The sequence below is a fragment of the Solanum dulcamara genome, chromosome 9, assembly GCF_947179165.1.
Source record: "Solanum dulcamara chromosome 9, daSolDulc1.2, whole genome shotgun sequence".
Lineage (NCBI taxonomy): Eukaryota > Viridiplantae > Streptophyta > Magnoliopsida > Solanales > Solanaceae > Solanum > Solanum dulcamara.
Genome location: NC_077245.1, coordinates 10,280,355 through 10,294,927, shown reverse-complemented (window position 1 = coordinate 10,294,927; position 14,573 = coordinate 10,280,355). Strand labels below are relative to the sequence as shown.

At 34.4% G+C, this 14,573-nt stretch overlaps 1 protein-coding gene across 1 annotated transcript; it reads right to left on the bottom strand.

Moving 5' to 3' along the window:
• Positions 1-7,839: 7,839 nt before the first annotated feature.
• Positions 7,840-12,680, bottom strand: LOC129903851 (low affinity sulfate transporter 3). The gene is made up of 12 exons (XM_055979366.1): positions 12,284-12,680; positions 12,089-12,137; positions 11,785-11,992; positions 11,524-11,701; positions 11,223-11,288; positions 10,891-11,121; positions 10,673-10,799; positions 10,283-10,569; positions 8,798-8,991; positions 8,632-8,708; positions 8,386-8,462; positions 7,840-8,177 (listed from the first exon to the last, which is right to left on the bottom strand). The coding sequence occupies exons 1-12, from the start codon at positions 12,590-12,592 to the stop codon at positions 8,019-8,021; spliced, it is 1,962 nt and encodes a 653-aa protein (XP_055835341.1). The 5' UTR covers positions 12,593-12,680; the 3' UTR covers positions 7,840-8,018.
• Positions 12,681-14,573: the final 1,893 nt, after the last annotated feature.

The following is a 14,573-nucleotide window of genomic DNA, read 5'->3' as shown; positions in this document are numbered from 1 at the left end:
TGTCGTTAGGAATAGGTCAATGGGGAAGGATTTCAGGCCAAAAAACTTTGGATAGTAACTTCAGAAAATTTGAGCCTAGGCCAGACATAGACGAATTCTGAGTCAAGTGAAGTCTAGGGTGATCATGTGAATGATGGAAGGTCAAATCTATAATTTGATTGGACAGATTGATAGCTAAGACGATACGAAGTATTTACGGCTTTGCGAAATCGCATTCGGGCGAGTAAAACTCTCGGAATTGAATTTGGCGTGAAGGGTATAATTTTAATACATCTTTGGAAGGGGTGTGTTGTGAAATGGAAGCTTGGAGCACAAAATCCGAGCTCACTGTTTCCGCATATCCCGCCAGAGTGGGGCCGTCAGAGCGGGACAGTCGCAACTTAAATAGTGAAAAAGTCCAGAAATAGTCTTTTTCTGCAAAATCAGTTTCTAAAACTTCAAGAGGCGACCTAGGGAGAATTCTACCAATTTCATACGGATTTCCACGCTTAAGGTAAGATTTTTACTCCCTAGATTCATACTTTGATTCCTAGAAACTAGAAATTATGGGTGGTAATTAATGGGGGGATCTATGGTAGGAATTAGACCTAGGGTCAGGTTAGGATCAAGGGTTGGCCTAGGGTGTGAAATTATGTTATATTTCCTGATAGTTGGGCCATTGTGTTGATCCTTTATATGTATTTACTGTTTTTTAGACCAAGAACGAGAAGAACGAACCCAGAAAGGGAAAGCTCTTGCATTGTAAGGTTGTTAAAGCTTGAATTTGAGGTAAGTGATGGTCTAGTTTCCCGTATGTGTTTCATATACTTATTAAATTGATTCATGATATGCATGTATGTATATGAATAGGAAAACATGCTAGATTATGTGTAAAATAATCACTTGCTGGCCTGTTTGTATGATGAACTTTTTCTTAGTGATATAAATGTTGTAAATACTGAATGTATTTGTGATTGTAGTACATTTGGATCGGGTGTCAAGTTTTGACACATAATTGGGATCGGGTTTCACGTTCTGACATATATTTGGATCGAATATCACGTTTCGACACATAATTGGATCGGCTGTCACGTTCTGACATAAAGTTGATTGTTTGCAGGTCCCCTGAGAGGACCCTGTTGTGAAGTTATAGCATGTGGAAGTTATTGAGTTGTGATATTGTTGAATAATAGTTGAACTTAAGATTGGTTGACTTATTCTGTATATGTATATGCCTATTGTGCTGAATTTACTTGTCTATGATCTACCTACTGGTTAACCGCGTAATTCTACCAATACACTGTTGTCTTTGTGTACTGATACTACTCTTGCTCTGCCTTTTTGTTGAGTACAAGGCATATTCAGCCCGTTACAGAGAGACCTCAGTTGAAATATTAGAAGTTTATTCAAAGTTCAAGGGTGAGCTATTCTGTCATGCTGCTGTGGACTTTTTCATTAATCTCAGTCCTTCTTTCGAAACTCAAATGGTTAGACACTGTTTTAGTATTTTGACTTCTATTTGGGGAGTGTTTCCCCTTTTCTTACATTGACACTGTTAGAGTTTTGGTACGGACGACTTTCAGTTTTTAGGATGTGCTGACTTCCGTATTTTCGTAGTTATTAAAATTGTTGACTGAGTTTATGGAAACTCAGTATTATTTTCTGGTTATATTCCTGCTTCTGCAGGATTTTTAATATTTATTTCTTAAGTTGATAAGCTAAGCTATAGAAATGGTTCTCCCACTGAAATAAGTATTGTGGGTGTCAATCACGATGGATCGGGATCGTGAGACTAATTCTTGATCATCAATTTATGTCCTCCTCAAATTCTCATTAATAATTCTATCAAAGAGCACATTGTTACTTGTTACTATCAGTTTAGAACTAAGTCTAAAACTTTCATAACTTTGGCCTATTTTTAGGGAAATTATGCACCACATCTATAAATAGGAAGCTACAAGACATTTAGGATGTTGTCTTTCTTTCTTATTTTAGATTGTGCGATAGAGCTATGTTATTAGGAAAATCCCCCACTAACAGATTATTATGTCTGCATCTATGTCTCTAAAGAAAGCGACAGCTGCCCAGAAGGACAAATCAGTTGCAGGAGAGACTAGTCATACTCGGAGAGTCACTAGGGCCCGTGCCCAGTCTATGCCCGAGATTATACTTTAGTCAGCGAGCTCTGCTACACCACCTTCAGAGGATCTTGGAGCAGCGGCAGTTGCAGATCAGGGGGTGGCTCCACTGCTAACTCCTGAGACCCCAGTACCTGAGCCTCCAGCTCCTTAGCCAGGGGCGGAAGATAAGGCCATGAGAGACGTAGTTCAGTTACTGACCAGGTTAATGATAGGACAGGCTCGCAGGCATGGGCTAGGTGTTGATTATGCTGATAGAAATGATAATTTAAGGGTTCGTGACTTCTTGACTTGTAACCCCTAGAGTTCTATGGGTCGAGGCCCGCGGATGACCCATAGGAGTTTATTCGACAAATACAGCATACGTTAAGGATAATTAGGGCTTCTGAGACTGAGTATGTTGAGTTGGCTTCATATCAGTTGCGTGATATAGCCATTAATTGGTATGAATCTTGGGAGTCATCTAGGGACGAGGGTGCTCTTCCAGTTGTATGGGATGAGTTTGAGGAGGCCTTTCTTGGCCACTTTCTACCTCCGGAGATGAGACGAGCCAGATTTGATAGATTCTTACATTTGAGGCAGAATGGCAGGATTGTTTGAGATTATAGCCTTGAGTTTGATTCATTGGCGAGACATGCACCCACTATTATAGCTGATATGGCTGATAGAGTGCATCGTTATGTGATGGGCCTGGATCGTTATTTGATTAATAGTTGTATGTCTATGGCTTCTCAGCCAGGTGTGGATATTGCTTGGGTACAGACGTATGCGTAGGGGGTAGAGAATCAACATAGAGGGCATCATCCCGATAGAGATTATGACAGAGGCCAAAAAGAGATAGATCGGCTAGTTATTCTGGTGAATTTCGAGGCAGGCAGCTTCAGCAGTACAGTAGATACCCTTCTCAGCCAGCCCAGAATGTACCCCCACAGTTCACAGGTAGGAGGTTCGATAGCACAGGGTATTCAGGAGAAGGTCAGAGCTCCAGGGTTTTAGGTTTATAGATAAACAATAGTTCACGCCAGTCGAGGCCACCTTTGTCTCGGTGTTCTCATTGTGGTGGGGCCCATTTTGGGGAATGTCGTTTTGCCACAGGTGCTTGCTTTACTTGCGGCCATCAAGGCCATATGATGAGGGAGTATCCATCCAGGGGTAGTCCAGGTGATGCAGCTCAGCCTACTGAGTCAGTTGCTAGTTCTTCGTCGGTGGCTATGCTCCCCATGAGATGGGGTATTCATACATCAGCAGGCCGTGGTAGAGGTCATGGTGGAGCTTCTTGTTCTAGGGGTCCCTCGAACTGCATGTATGCTTTGACTAGTAGACAGGATCAGGAGGCGTCACCAAATGTGGTTAGATGTATATTATCGATTTTTTCTCGAGACGTATATGCATTGATAGATTCAGGCTCCACCTTATCATATATATCTCCCTTTTGTTGCTAATAGAATTGGAATAAAACTTGAATTGATAGAACCATTTGAGCTGGCTACACCGGTAGGGGATTTTATTATAGCCAAGCAAGTATATAGAGATTGTTCAATTATTATATATAGTCGTCACACCAAGGCAGATTTGATAGAGTTAGATATGATAGAATTTGATGTTATTATGGGCATAGATTGGTTAGCTTCTTGTTATGCTAATGTTGATTGTAGAGAAAAAGTGGTTCGGTTTTAGTTCCCAGGGGAGTCAATTATAGAATGGCTGGGGAATACAATATCGCCGAGGGGTAAGTTCATTTCATACCTCAAGAAAAGGAAGATAGTTAGGAAAGGGTATATTTATCATCTAGTTCGTATGCATAACTTGGAAGCAGAAGTACAGACTCTTCAGTCAGTTCCGGTAGTTAATGAATTTCCAGATGAACTTTTAGGCCTTCCTCCTGAGCGGGAGATAGAGTTCACCATAGATGTATTGACAGATACTCAACCTATATCTATTCCTCCCTACAAAATGGCACCAGCAGAGTTGAAGGAATTAAAAGAGCAACTGAGGAGCATGCAGATCACTTGAGGAAAGTACTTGGGGTGCTCCAGACCAGAAAATATATGCTAAGTTCTCTAAATGTGAATTCTGATTGACTTTAGTAGCATTCTTGGGGCATATTATTGGAGCTGATGGTATTCGAGTAGATGCACAGAAAATTGATACCGTAAAGACTTGGCCTAGACCTACGACACCTACTGAGGTACGTAGTTTTTGGGGCTAGCAGGAAATTACAGGAGGAGATTCGTAGAGAAGTTTTCTTCGATTTCAGTGCCTTTAACAAGGCTAACTCAGAAGGCAGCTAAGTTCTAATAGATCGATGCTTGTGAACGAAACTTTCAGTTACTGAAAGACAAGTTGACTACGACCCTAGTTCTAACTCTTCCTGAAGGACCAGATGGTTATGTTATTTATTGTGATGCTTCTGATGTTGGGCTAGGTTGTGTATTGATGCAACATAGTAGAGTTATAGCCTATGCCTCCCGAAAGCACGAAAGAAATTATCCAACTCATGAACTGGAGTTAGCAGCAGTAGTTCATGCTTTGAAATTTTGGAGGAATTATCTATATGGCGTGCATGTTAAGGGCAGAGAAGGTGGCTAGAGTTGCTAAAAAATTATGATGTTGACATTCTATACCACCCAGGGAAAGAAAGTGTCATAGCAGATACACTCAGTCGTAAATCTATGGGTATCTTGGCAGATGTACAACCAGAACAAAAGAACATAGTCCGTGAGATTTGCCAGTTAGCTAACCTTGGAGTCCGTTTGGCTGATTCTAGTGATGGTGGAGTTTCTATTTGAAGAGTTGCTGAATCCTCTATCATGGAAGAGGTCAAGCGACGCTAGGTTAGTTAGGTTAGTTTAATTATAATTTGCATTTTTGAAATTTTAAGTTTTTTCTAAAGAAAAAAATTGTCAATCTCCCACATTCAAAATCCTTGAGGGATTTGGAGTTTTTGGAGCCTATATAAAGGCTCATATTCTCATTAAGAAGAAGTAAGAAGTGAGAGGTTTTTTAGCCACCCAAAGTTAGAAATTTTCTTAACTTGACTACGATTTTGGACTCTTGGACTCTTGTCCCCAACCTAAAAGTTGTGAAAATTTCTACCTTTCAATCTATATTTTTCTTCGAAGAAAATAGGAGATTGTAGTCAAAATTTAGGCTAAGAACGGAGTTCTTATAACGTCGAACCCATGAAGATTCGATTCTAAATTTTTAGTTTTTCTTTTTGTGGATTGAAGTTCCGTCAAGCTTTTGGATAGTGGTGAAACCGTCTTCCGCTCGCCGTCTTTAGTCTTGCTGCCCGAAAAGAGGTAAAATATTTTTTTCAGTTTATTTTATTTAATTATTTCATGTTTTATACTTAGTCGATTCATAGTGTCTTTTTCTAGCATGTATTAAGAATAATTAAATTAATGATAGAAATTTTTTATAGTTAGCATGTGTTAGGATTAATTAGCTAGCATATATTAGCATTATTTCATGAAAGTACTTAATTTTGTTCATTATTTTTCCAAGTAGTTTTCTTTGATAATATAGATTTTCATGTTTTCAATTTCTTCTTTTAACATGATTTAGATAATAAAAATATGCTTAAGTTATTATTTAGCTAGAACTTTCATGATCTAATTGATTTAATTCTTTCTTTAAAATTTGAGTATATATTTATTCTGTGTCCTTTAATTTGTGAATATATTTCTTTTCTTTTTTTGTCTACATATAATATATGTTGTTAGTCACATCTAGGATACCCATCAATTTTATACCTTAACATATCATGATATATTTCTTGGTTTAGCTTAAAATGAGTAGATACTTATGTAATTTTATTTTAGTTCATGTGATATCGATTCGAGTCCATCTGTGGACTCTATCCTTGCATATTGTTGAGTTTTGAGTCTCCATCATCTTGCTCAAATTGATGAAAAGTTAATACATGGAAAGAAAGCTAATATTCATGGTTTGAATATTGATATTGGGCGGTATACACCGAATACGGGTGGAAAACAGTGTCGTATATACTGATATACTATATCTATACAATATGAAATGCAAGAAAATAATGTTGTATACACCGATATATAGTGTATATACAGTCTGATATACATTGATATACAGAAGATACGGGGAAAAAACAGATGGTATACAGTTTGATATAAAGAAATAATGATGTATACACTGTATATAATGTATATACAGCTGCGATATATAGTGAAATTGTGCTTAAGGTCCAAAACGCAGATGACCCAACGGCTTAATCCAGGCATACAAAAACTAAGTGTCGGACCATATTTTATGTGTTATTTATTGTTTATTTATATTGATTCGGGTTGTAATAATTTATTTACTTATGTTATTTATGTTTGCTTAGATATTAATTTTAATTTGTTTTAACTTAATTAGATTCCCCTAAAGATAAATCAATTCATGTTAATTTACTTTTTAAATAATTTTCTACCTTTACTTAGTCATTGATAAACTTTTACTTTTTTTTATATACATATATATTATTTTCAATGTTTAAATTTGATCATTTTTTCTAAAAAATAATTTTAAAGTCTTCGTTTTCTTTTAAATTAATATTTTCAAAAGTTAGTCAAATAATTTTTCAAATCGTCGGATAACTGTGCGTTAGCGGCCACTTTGAATGCTTAACACCTTCTCAAAGTGGAAATAAGAACGTCGTACCTTTTTTCTCTGAATTTTTAAGACCTAAATCTGTTAGGGTCTTTTAAATTAAGTTTTCTTAATTTCTTTAAAAAATTAAGTGATGACTATTCTTTTCTAAAATTGATTTTTTCTCTATAAAGTTGAAATTAATTTTAAATCGTCTTTTTCCGACATAACAATCATAATATTATTATGTATTGTTATAGATGGTAATAAATAAAAAGTATCACTAAAATCAATAATTATTTATTAAAAAGTGTTCTCATGGTAATTTTTTCTTCATCTTCCTCAACGAGCTGATGGGCTTGAATTGTGACAGACCGGTGAACAATTCATGACATGGGTCTGAATCATGACAAACTGGTAAGTGAACTACCTTATTTAGAAATAACAAATAACAAGTGGTTCAATTTTTTTGGACAAATGATGGTGTAAAGGCAAAATCGAATGAAGGTCTTAAATTTTTATCTTTTTTTTTCAATTTATGAAGTCTATTATTTTAGTTGTTTGAAATGCAAAGTTGTTTATATATATTTTTTTTATAATCGATTTCCTTTAATAATATTTAGGTAATTTTTTCAAAAAAATGAATTTCTTTAAGGCTTTAGAACCGCCCTGACCTTAGGCTACTCTCACGTGATTCACTAACTAGCTAACAAATAACAACTAGTTCAATTATTTTTTTTTGGAAAAACCAATTAGCGAAAGAACAAATTAATTAATCAAAAATTATGAATTAACAATGATTCTTTGATTTTGAAAAGACAAACAAAGGTACAACTGTTAATTCCTGACAAAAAAAATCCTAGACTAATGAAACAATGTCTCAAGATTTTAATAAGGTTTGGACAAGTGACTCGTGATATTCTGACGCAAAATAACATGTAATGAATTTCAAGATTAGAATTGTCGTGATAGGTCAAATTATTCACCATAATACTTTGGTAATACTTGCTTTTTAATTAGATCCATTTTTGAAAAAAACATCATGCATAGTGAATGCAAATTTATCTAACATCGAAATTATGAATGTGGTGTTGATATAGTTCTTGAAAAAAGCAACTAATGAAATACCGCATTAGCCAAGCATAGCTGAGAAAGAGCTGCGAGGCTTTGAGAAAAATCATAAACATTTCAACAATTGTGTGTATACAACTCACATGAATATTAGATCGATGATAAATGCATCAATTCCTCTCAATTGTGTGTATACAACTCACATCAATATATATCATAAACATTTCAACAATTGATAGTACTAAGATCAGCAATTTTGGTATTCAAACAGGCATCTACAGCATCCCCAACAGTGAGAAAAATCCACCCTTTCCCAAGTTTATCTAGAAATTTTGCTTCCTTCAACTTGTTGATTACTTTCCACCTTGGATTTGCTATAGCTACCTGCAAAAAAGGAAGAGAAAAAAAACATTGAGTATAAATCAACATGTGACGATGTTTGACTGAATAAGTCATACATATTTGTATTAATATAAATCATCTCATTCAGAATAAAACTAAAAGATGTAAGTTAAACATTTATAAATAAAAATTATGAGATTCATTTTGGACGGACTAAAAAAGAGCATGCCACATAAAACGAGAGACTAACTTGTATGCCCTGTGATACAAATTCTCTTTGCAACTCCTCCAATGCAACAATTCCTGATGTATCAACGCTCATTACACCTGGAAAACAATGTCATCAATGTAATTTTTTGCCTATTTGTAGTGTTGCGATGAATCTGATGGGACTTTTAAAATTATTCATAGTTGTGCTTAAATTTAATAGCCAGAAATTTGTTAAATATCTAACGAAGACCAAAAATGTTAAATTTGTGCAGGTAAAGAAGCTTACTTGACATATCTAGCACTAAAGCACGAATCTTTTCCTTGGTGTGTTCTTCACTTCCATCTGTCACTGTGCTCAATATCCTAAATGAAAAAAAAAAAAGAGGAAATTACAAACAATTAATTATTCACTTTTTGTTTTCATTTTTCTCTTTAAAATTTTAATTATGTACCTTCCTCTTATGAAATTAGCATTTGCAAAGCAGAGTGAAGCATTGTTCACTTTAATTATCAAGATTCCTGGAGTTTCCGTGGCCACAGGAAATTGAGTAATGTCACAGAAAGTGTCTGTCCCAGGAAGTCTGCCTTGGAGTTCTACACTTGGTCTGATGGTACCAAGTATTATTTTACCAAATGAAATGCCAACCTGCAATAACCTCATTAGGTTAATGAATTACTAGTTACACTTAAAAGGACATGTCTAGCGATCAATAAAGTGATGAAGATTACTAATTTTAATATAAACAAAAAAAAATGTTAAGTGACTTGTGATAATAGGTACTTAGGAAAATAGTCTAGTTGATCTGAACACTATTATTATAAGTGGAGTTTGATAGTTGAATTTGAGATAGCATGATTTTTATTTTGTGACATACATAGTGTGGAATCAGATTTGGTCAGTTGAATTGTACCTCATCCATAAAGCATAGGCAAAGTTGTTGTTTTGTGGGCAAATGGTTTACTAAAAGTTGAAAAGAACATGACAGATGAACAAAGAGTGGACATGAGTCTATTATTTTTGGAGCCAAGGAAAGAGCATCACCTATTGTCCATGTATTGTTTACTAGTAAAATAATCCAACTCCATTATATAACAATGGAACCCACAAATGACTTAAAAAGGGTTATCTATGTCTCCTAATTATTTGATATTTCACGTCAACATAAAATTCCCAATTTTTTTTGTCTTTTATATAAAATTCATATAATTAGCCAAGAAGCTGTAAATTAGGTATAGATTTTTTTTTGATTTCCTATCCATTATGTGCAACCCTCTTGGGCCACGAAATTCTATTTTAAGGGTGAAGGCCAATTTCATTTTCAAGAATCAAATTTGAAAATTTTGACCTAGGGGCAAATTTTGAAGTTAGGATATGTTTTTGTATGAATTTAAAAGCTTTTGTTTAGATTTGATAAAATATCTATAAATATTTTATCATGAACTTTAATATTAACCTAAAGTTGCTATAAAAATTCATAAACTTCAAATTCACCCCTATCCAACCATAACCTTTAGTAGTAAAGAGGTTTTGTTTTATATTACGGGTCAAATCATACTTTACTAGGTTTAAGAGGCAGCATAGGGGGAGAAGCACTACGCCAAGAAACAAACTAAACAAAACCATTGATCTAAGTCAGCCCTTTCCTTAGCGGGCTTGAGACTAAAAGAATGGTTAGAATAAAAAATGTCAATTTCGTTCGTTCTTTAGATACCTGCGTAACCATTAAAGGCTATTGAAGTGATTGATTCCTTAGGAGACATTAAAAAGAAAATAATTGTAGATTTATCTTATCATTTCTATCTGGTCCCGATAGACTTGATGTTAAGAAAGAATCTCTTGCAGAAAGGTTGGCTAGAGATTTTTGTAAAAACATTAGCCCGGCTAAGTTCACAATTGTATATAGATTTATATATGTAATAGGGACCGATTTAGTTACCGCTATTATAAGACCAATTTCCACAGAGCCAAAGAGTACTCCCAAGAAGGCAGCAATGCAAATAATGAAGTCTGCCTTATCCACTTTCCAAATATGACATGCTTCACTAATGTCAATTAATCCTGGAAGAGCTGATATGATAATTGATGCCAGTATTGCCAATGGAGTATAGTACAATAGCTTTGTTAATAACTCTAGAGATATAACGACTGTGATTGCCATAATTATGTTTGACACCACAGTTTCACATCCTGCACTGAAATTCACTGCTGTTCTCGAAAATGAACCTGCAACAATCATATAATAAAAAGTTATCGCGGAGTATATATATTGAAGTGTGTGATCATCTCGTCTAAAAACTTTATCTATTAGAGAAATAAACACTTTTACCAGTTGCTGTGTAGCAAGAAGTTAAAGATCCCACAAGGTTCATACATCCCATGGCTACCATTTCTTTGTTTCCATCTAGATGATAGCCTTTGATTGAAGCGAAAGATCGACCAACAGCAATGGCCTCCTAAGGAAAGTTTATATAACATGTTGGAATAAGGATCTTTTTTTATGATAATCATAAAATGGAATTGAGATAACAAAGAGTAGAGACAGACAGTGAGAGCGACAATAGCACAAATCAGTCCAATTTTCGCGAGTTCTCCAATGTGTGGACTATTCAACTGTAATTGGTGAAGTGAACTTGGATTGATACCCCCTTTGAAGTGTTTTACAATCTTGACTCCATGTTGATCAGCTTTTGTTACATAAACTATCAAAGTAGATAGTACAACTGATAAAAGAGGAGCAATTGCGGGTAGCCAGAACATTTTCTTATTCCTTTTCCCCTGTAGTTTTTCAAGGTTTCAAAGAGATGAATAAAATGCAAATAAAACAATTACCATATGATAAGAGAAAAAAGATTAGGAAACAAAAACATGATACTTACAATGAACCTGGTCATTAAGATGAAGATGAGGAAGGAACAGCCAAGTACAAAATTCAAAGGAAACCACTAAAAATGCAAAGGAAATTTTCGTAAGATGACAAATGCAACAGATAAAATATGAGTTGATTTTTCAGATGGTCAATCGACTAATAATTATTATTTCAGAATGTCACGTTCTTTTGTTTAAGAAAATTGGAATTAATAAGAAACGTGACTTTTTGAGATAATAACTATTAGTTGAGTGTCCTTAGAAATCAACCTGATAAAAGAACAGAATTTTCCAAATAAAGAAAAGACTCACTGGTTCATTATGGTGTGATTTGTAAACAGCTTCCAACACAGACACCACATCAGTCTTGGTAGTAAAATGGTTAATTCCTAGCAAACCCTTTAACTGTTGGAGACCTATAACAATGGCTGCACCTCCCATGAATCCAACTATAGCAGCATGTGATAAAAAGTCCACTAGAAATCCCAACCTGATAAGTACTAAAATTAACAGCCATTTTCCAGGAGAGGCAGAGTCATTTAAAAGGGGGCAAAAACAGAGTTCAAAGACTACCTGAATAGTCCAAAAACTGCCTGAAATGCACCAGTAAAGAATGTGGCAGTGAAAACAAGATTCCTGTAAGCGATATGATCAACGGCGGGGTCTATAATTTTGGGAACCATTGAAGAAAGCAGTAGTGATACAACAGCAACAGGGCCAATGGCGATCTCTCGCGAACTTCCCATCATAGCATATATCAGTGGTGGAACAACACTTGTGTCTAAAACAAAAAGGAAAAAACACATAAAACTAAATGCAAACAGAAACCAAAGAAACAGCGATAAAATAGAGCTAAAACTGGTATTTTTGAACTTACATAAGCCATATTGAGGATCAAGTTTTGCAAGATTAGCATATCCAATACTCTGCAAGAAGATTTACATTTGAACCCCAATATTATTCCAATTACAGTTAAGAACAGAATTAATGTATACAAATATAATAGGCGTGTAAAGGTCTGAAGTGCTTTCAGACCCTTACACGCCTAATAAAATACAATTTTTTTTATTACCTGAGGTATGCAGAGGCTAGCCAGAGTTAAGCCAGCCATTATGTCATGCTTAAACTTTGTACCTCTATAATTTCTTCCCCAGCTAAGGATTGGAAATAAGCCTTTCAAGAATGAAAAGAAAGCTCCATTTCTTGATTGTTTTGTTGTTTTTTCAACATTTCTTTTAACTGAATTAATGAGTTGATGGCAAAGACTTGGTGGATTAGGAGAAGTCAGTAGCCATTGAGTCCTCTGGTTCCTTGCAGTATCATTAGCTGCATCAAGCTGTTGTAGCTCAATGTTGAAGTTCTCATTGGCTAGTGATCCCATTTTTTGAAGTGTTTGGGTTAACTTTGGAGTTAAACTCCTCTTTTCTCATAATCCAGATGAGGTATAAATACTACTCTCTGTACTTGTTTTTTTTTTCCACCTCCTAGAGCTAATTGTTTGTTTGTTTTTTCATCTCTTATTGACTCGAACCCACAACCTTAAAATGGAAGGCGAGGTGTGATGGTCAACTCATTTTTGTTGGCTTCCACACTACTCTCTCCTAATTTTTGTCATGCAAGATCCTTTTCATTTTGTCTCTAAAAATAATATCTCCGTTTCAATTTGTTTGTCTGATTTTAATTTAACATAGAATTTAAGAAACTAAAGAAAATTTGTATTTTGTAATTTCAAACTAAAGATATGTATAATGTGCCAAAATGTTCTTTAATCTTGTGGTGGTTAAACTTGTCGGACTAAAAAAGAAAGTAAGATAAATAAATTGGAATATAAGAAATAATATATATTTTAAACTTTTCATTTGACCTAAAGATAATTCAAATTGCTATGACTTATTTTAAACGGAAAATTTTTGAAAATTGTCATTCTTCCACCTATTGGATCAAATTTACCCCTATTTCCACCTATTGTATCAAAAAAATTTTAACATATTGAATATATTAAGGACATTTATGAATATTTCTAATACGTTGAGATTATTTTGACCCTTTTTCATATTTTAAATCATAAGATGATGCTCCTTCTTTTAGCATTGGGAGTATCCAGTTAAACTTATCTAATATTGATAGTGTTTATGATTAATCTGACGATGAAGATTGGGCTGAAAACAGATCAAACAATTGCACGATTCATTATTAATGACGAATTAGAAAGTTGAGAAGGCGAAGCGGAACAAAGATATATCTTCGTCTTTTAAAGTGACCGTGGAAAAGGCTCCTCCCCCCACCCCAAAAAAAGGGATAGAAAAGTTGAGTTTTTTTGTTTTTGCCTTCAGAATATTAGATTGTTGTTTTTTTTTTCTATTTTTGTTGTTCATCTTTTTATGATACATATAAATTCGAATTTTTAATGTATCTAGTTGTTTTTGTTTCTTAAATTAATGTGTAATGCCTTCGTTTTGACATTATGATATATTAAATTTGAATTGTGTTTTCGAGATGGGTAGCTTTATCATGATTCATTACTATTTATTTATCTTGTTTAAATTGATAAGTATTATATCTCTACTAGATACATTAAATAAGTAATTATTGCCTATAAAATATTATATTTGAGATAGATACATTATTGTATGGTAGTCGCTATGTATCAGATACATTTATTATAAATTTAAATTTACGCATCATGTCCAAAAAAATAGTGCATGATACATTACTATCTATGTGCATTATTTTGTTTGAAAACTACTGTATTTTATAAAAGATACATTATAAATGTAATTGTTGCCAATAACATTTTTTTGTGTGTGATACATAACACAGTTGTGAGTTGATATGTATATGATACATGTAATAAAGTTTGAAACGGTTGAATTTTAATATATATTATGTATCATGTACATATCAATTAATTTGATACACGGTGCTTTAGCTATAGAACATTAGGATTTATGTATCGAGTGCATTTCTTGGGTAATGTGAACGGACATCTAACCTTCTAATTTGAATAAATATGAATAAAAATTAAAAGCTGCAGATACATAACAACAATTGATACATGGTACATTATACAATTTTTAAGATTTTTTTTCATCGAAAACGAAGAAGGCCGAGGATGGCTTCTACTTTTTTGAAAACTCTAATCTATTTGATGAAAAAAAGTGCAGGCACTCCAGAACCCGCCAACGCTGGTGAAAACCCGGGTCGGTCGGTCCTCCATTCATCCGACCGTAGGTATGGATAAGGAGGAAAACCGCTCAATCAAAGAACAAATAAGCATTCTCGCCAGGGAGGCCCCATAATATACGCCTTTTTTGTTTTGCTATCATGCCAGTTCCGTTATGTATCAGGTAAATAATTAAAGG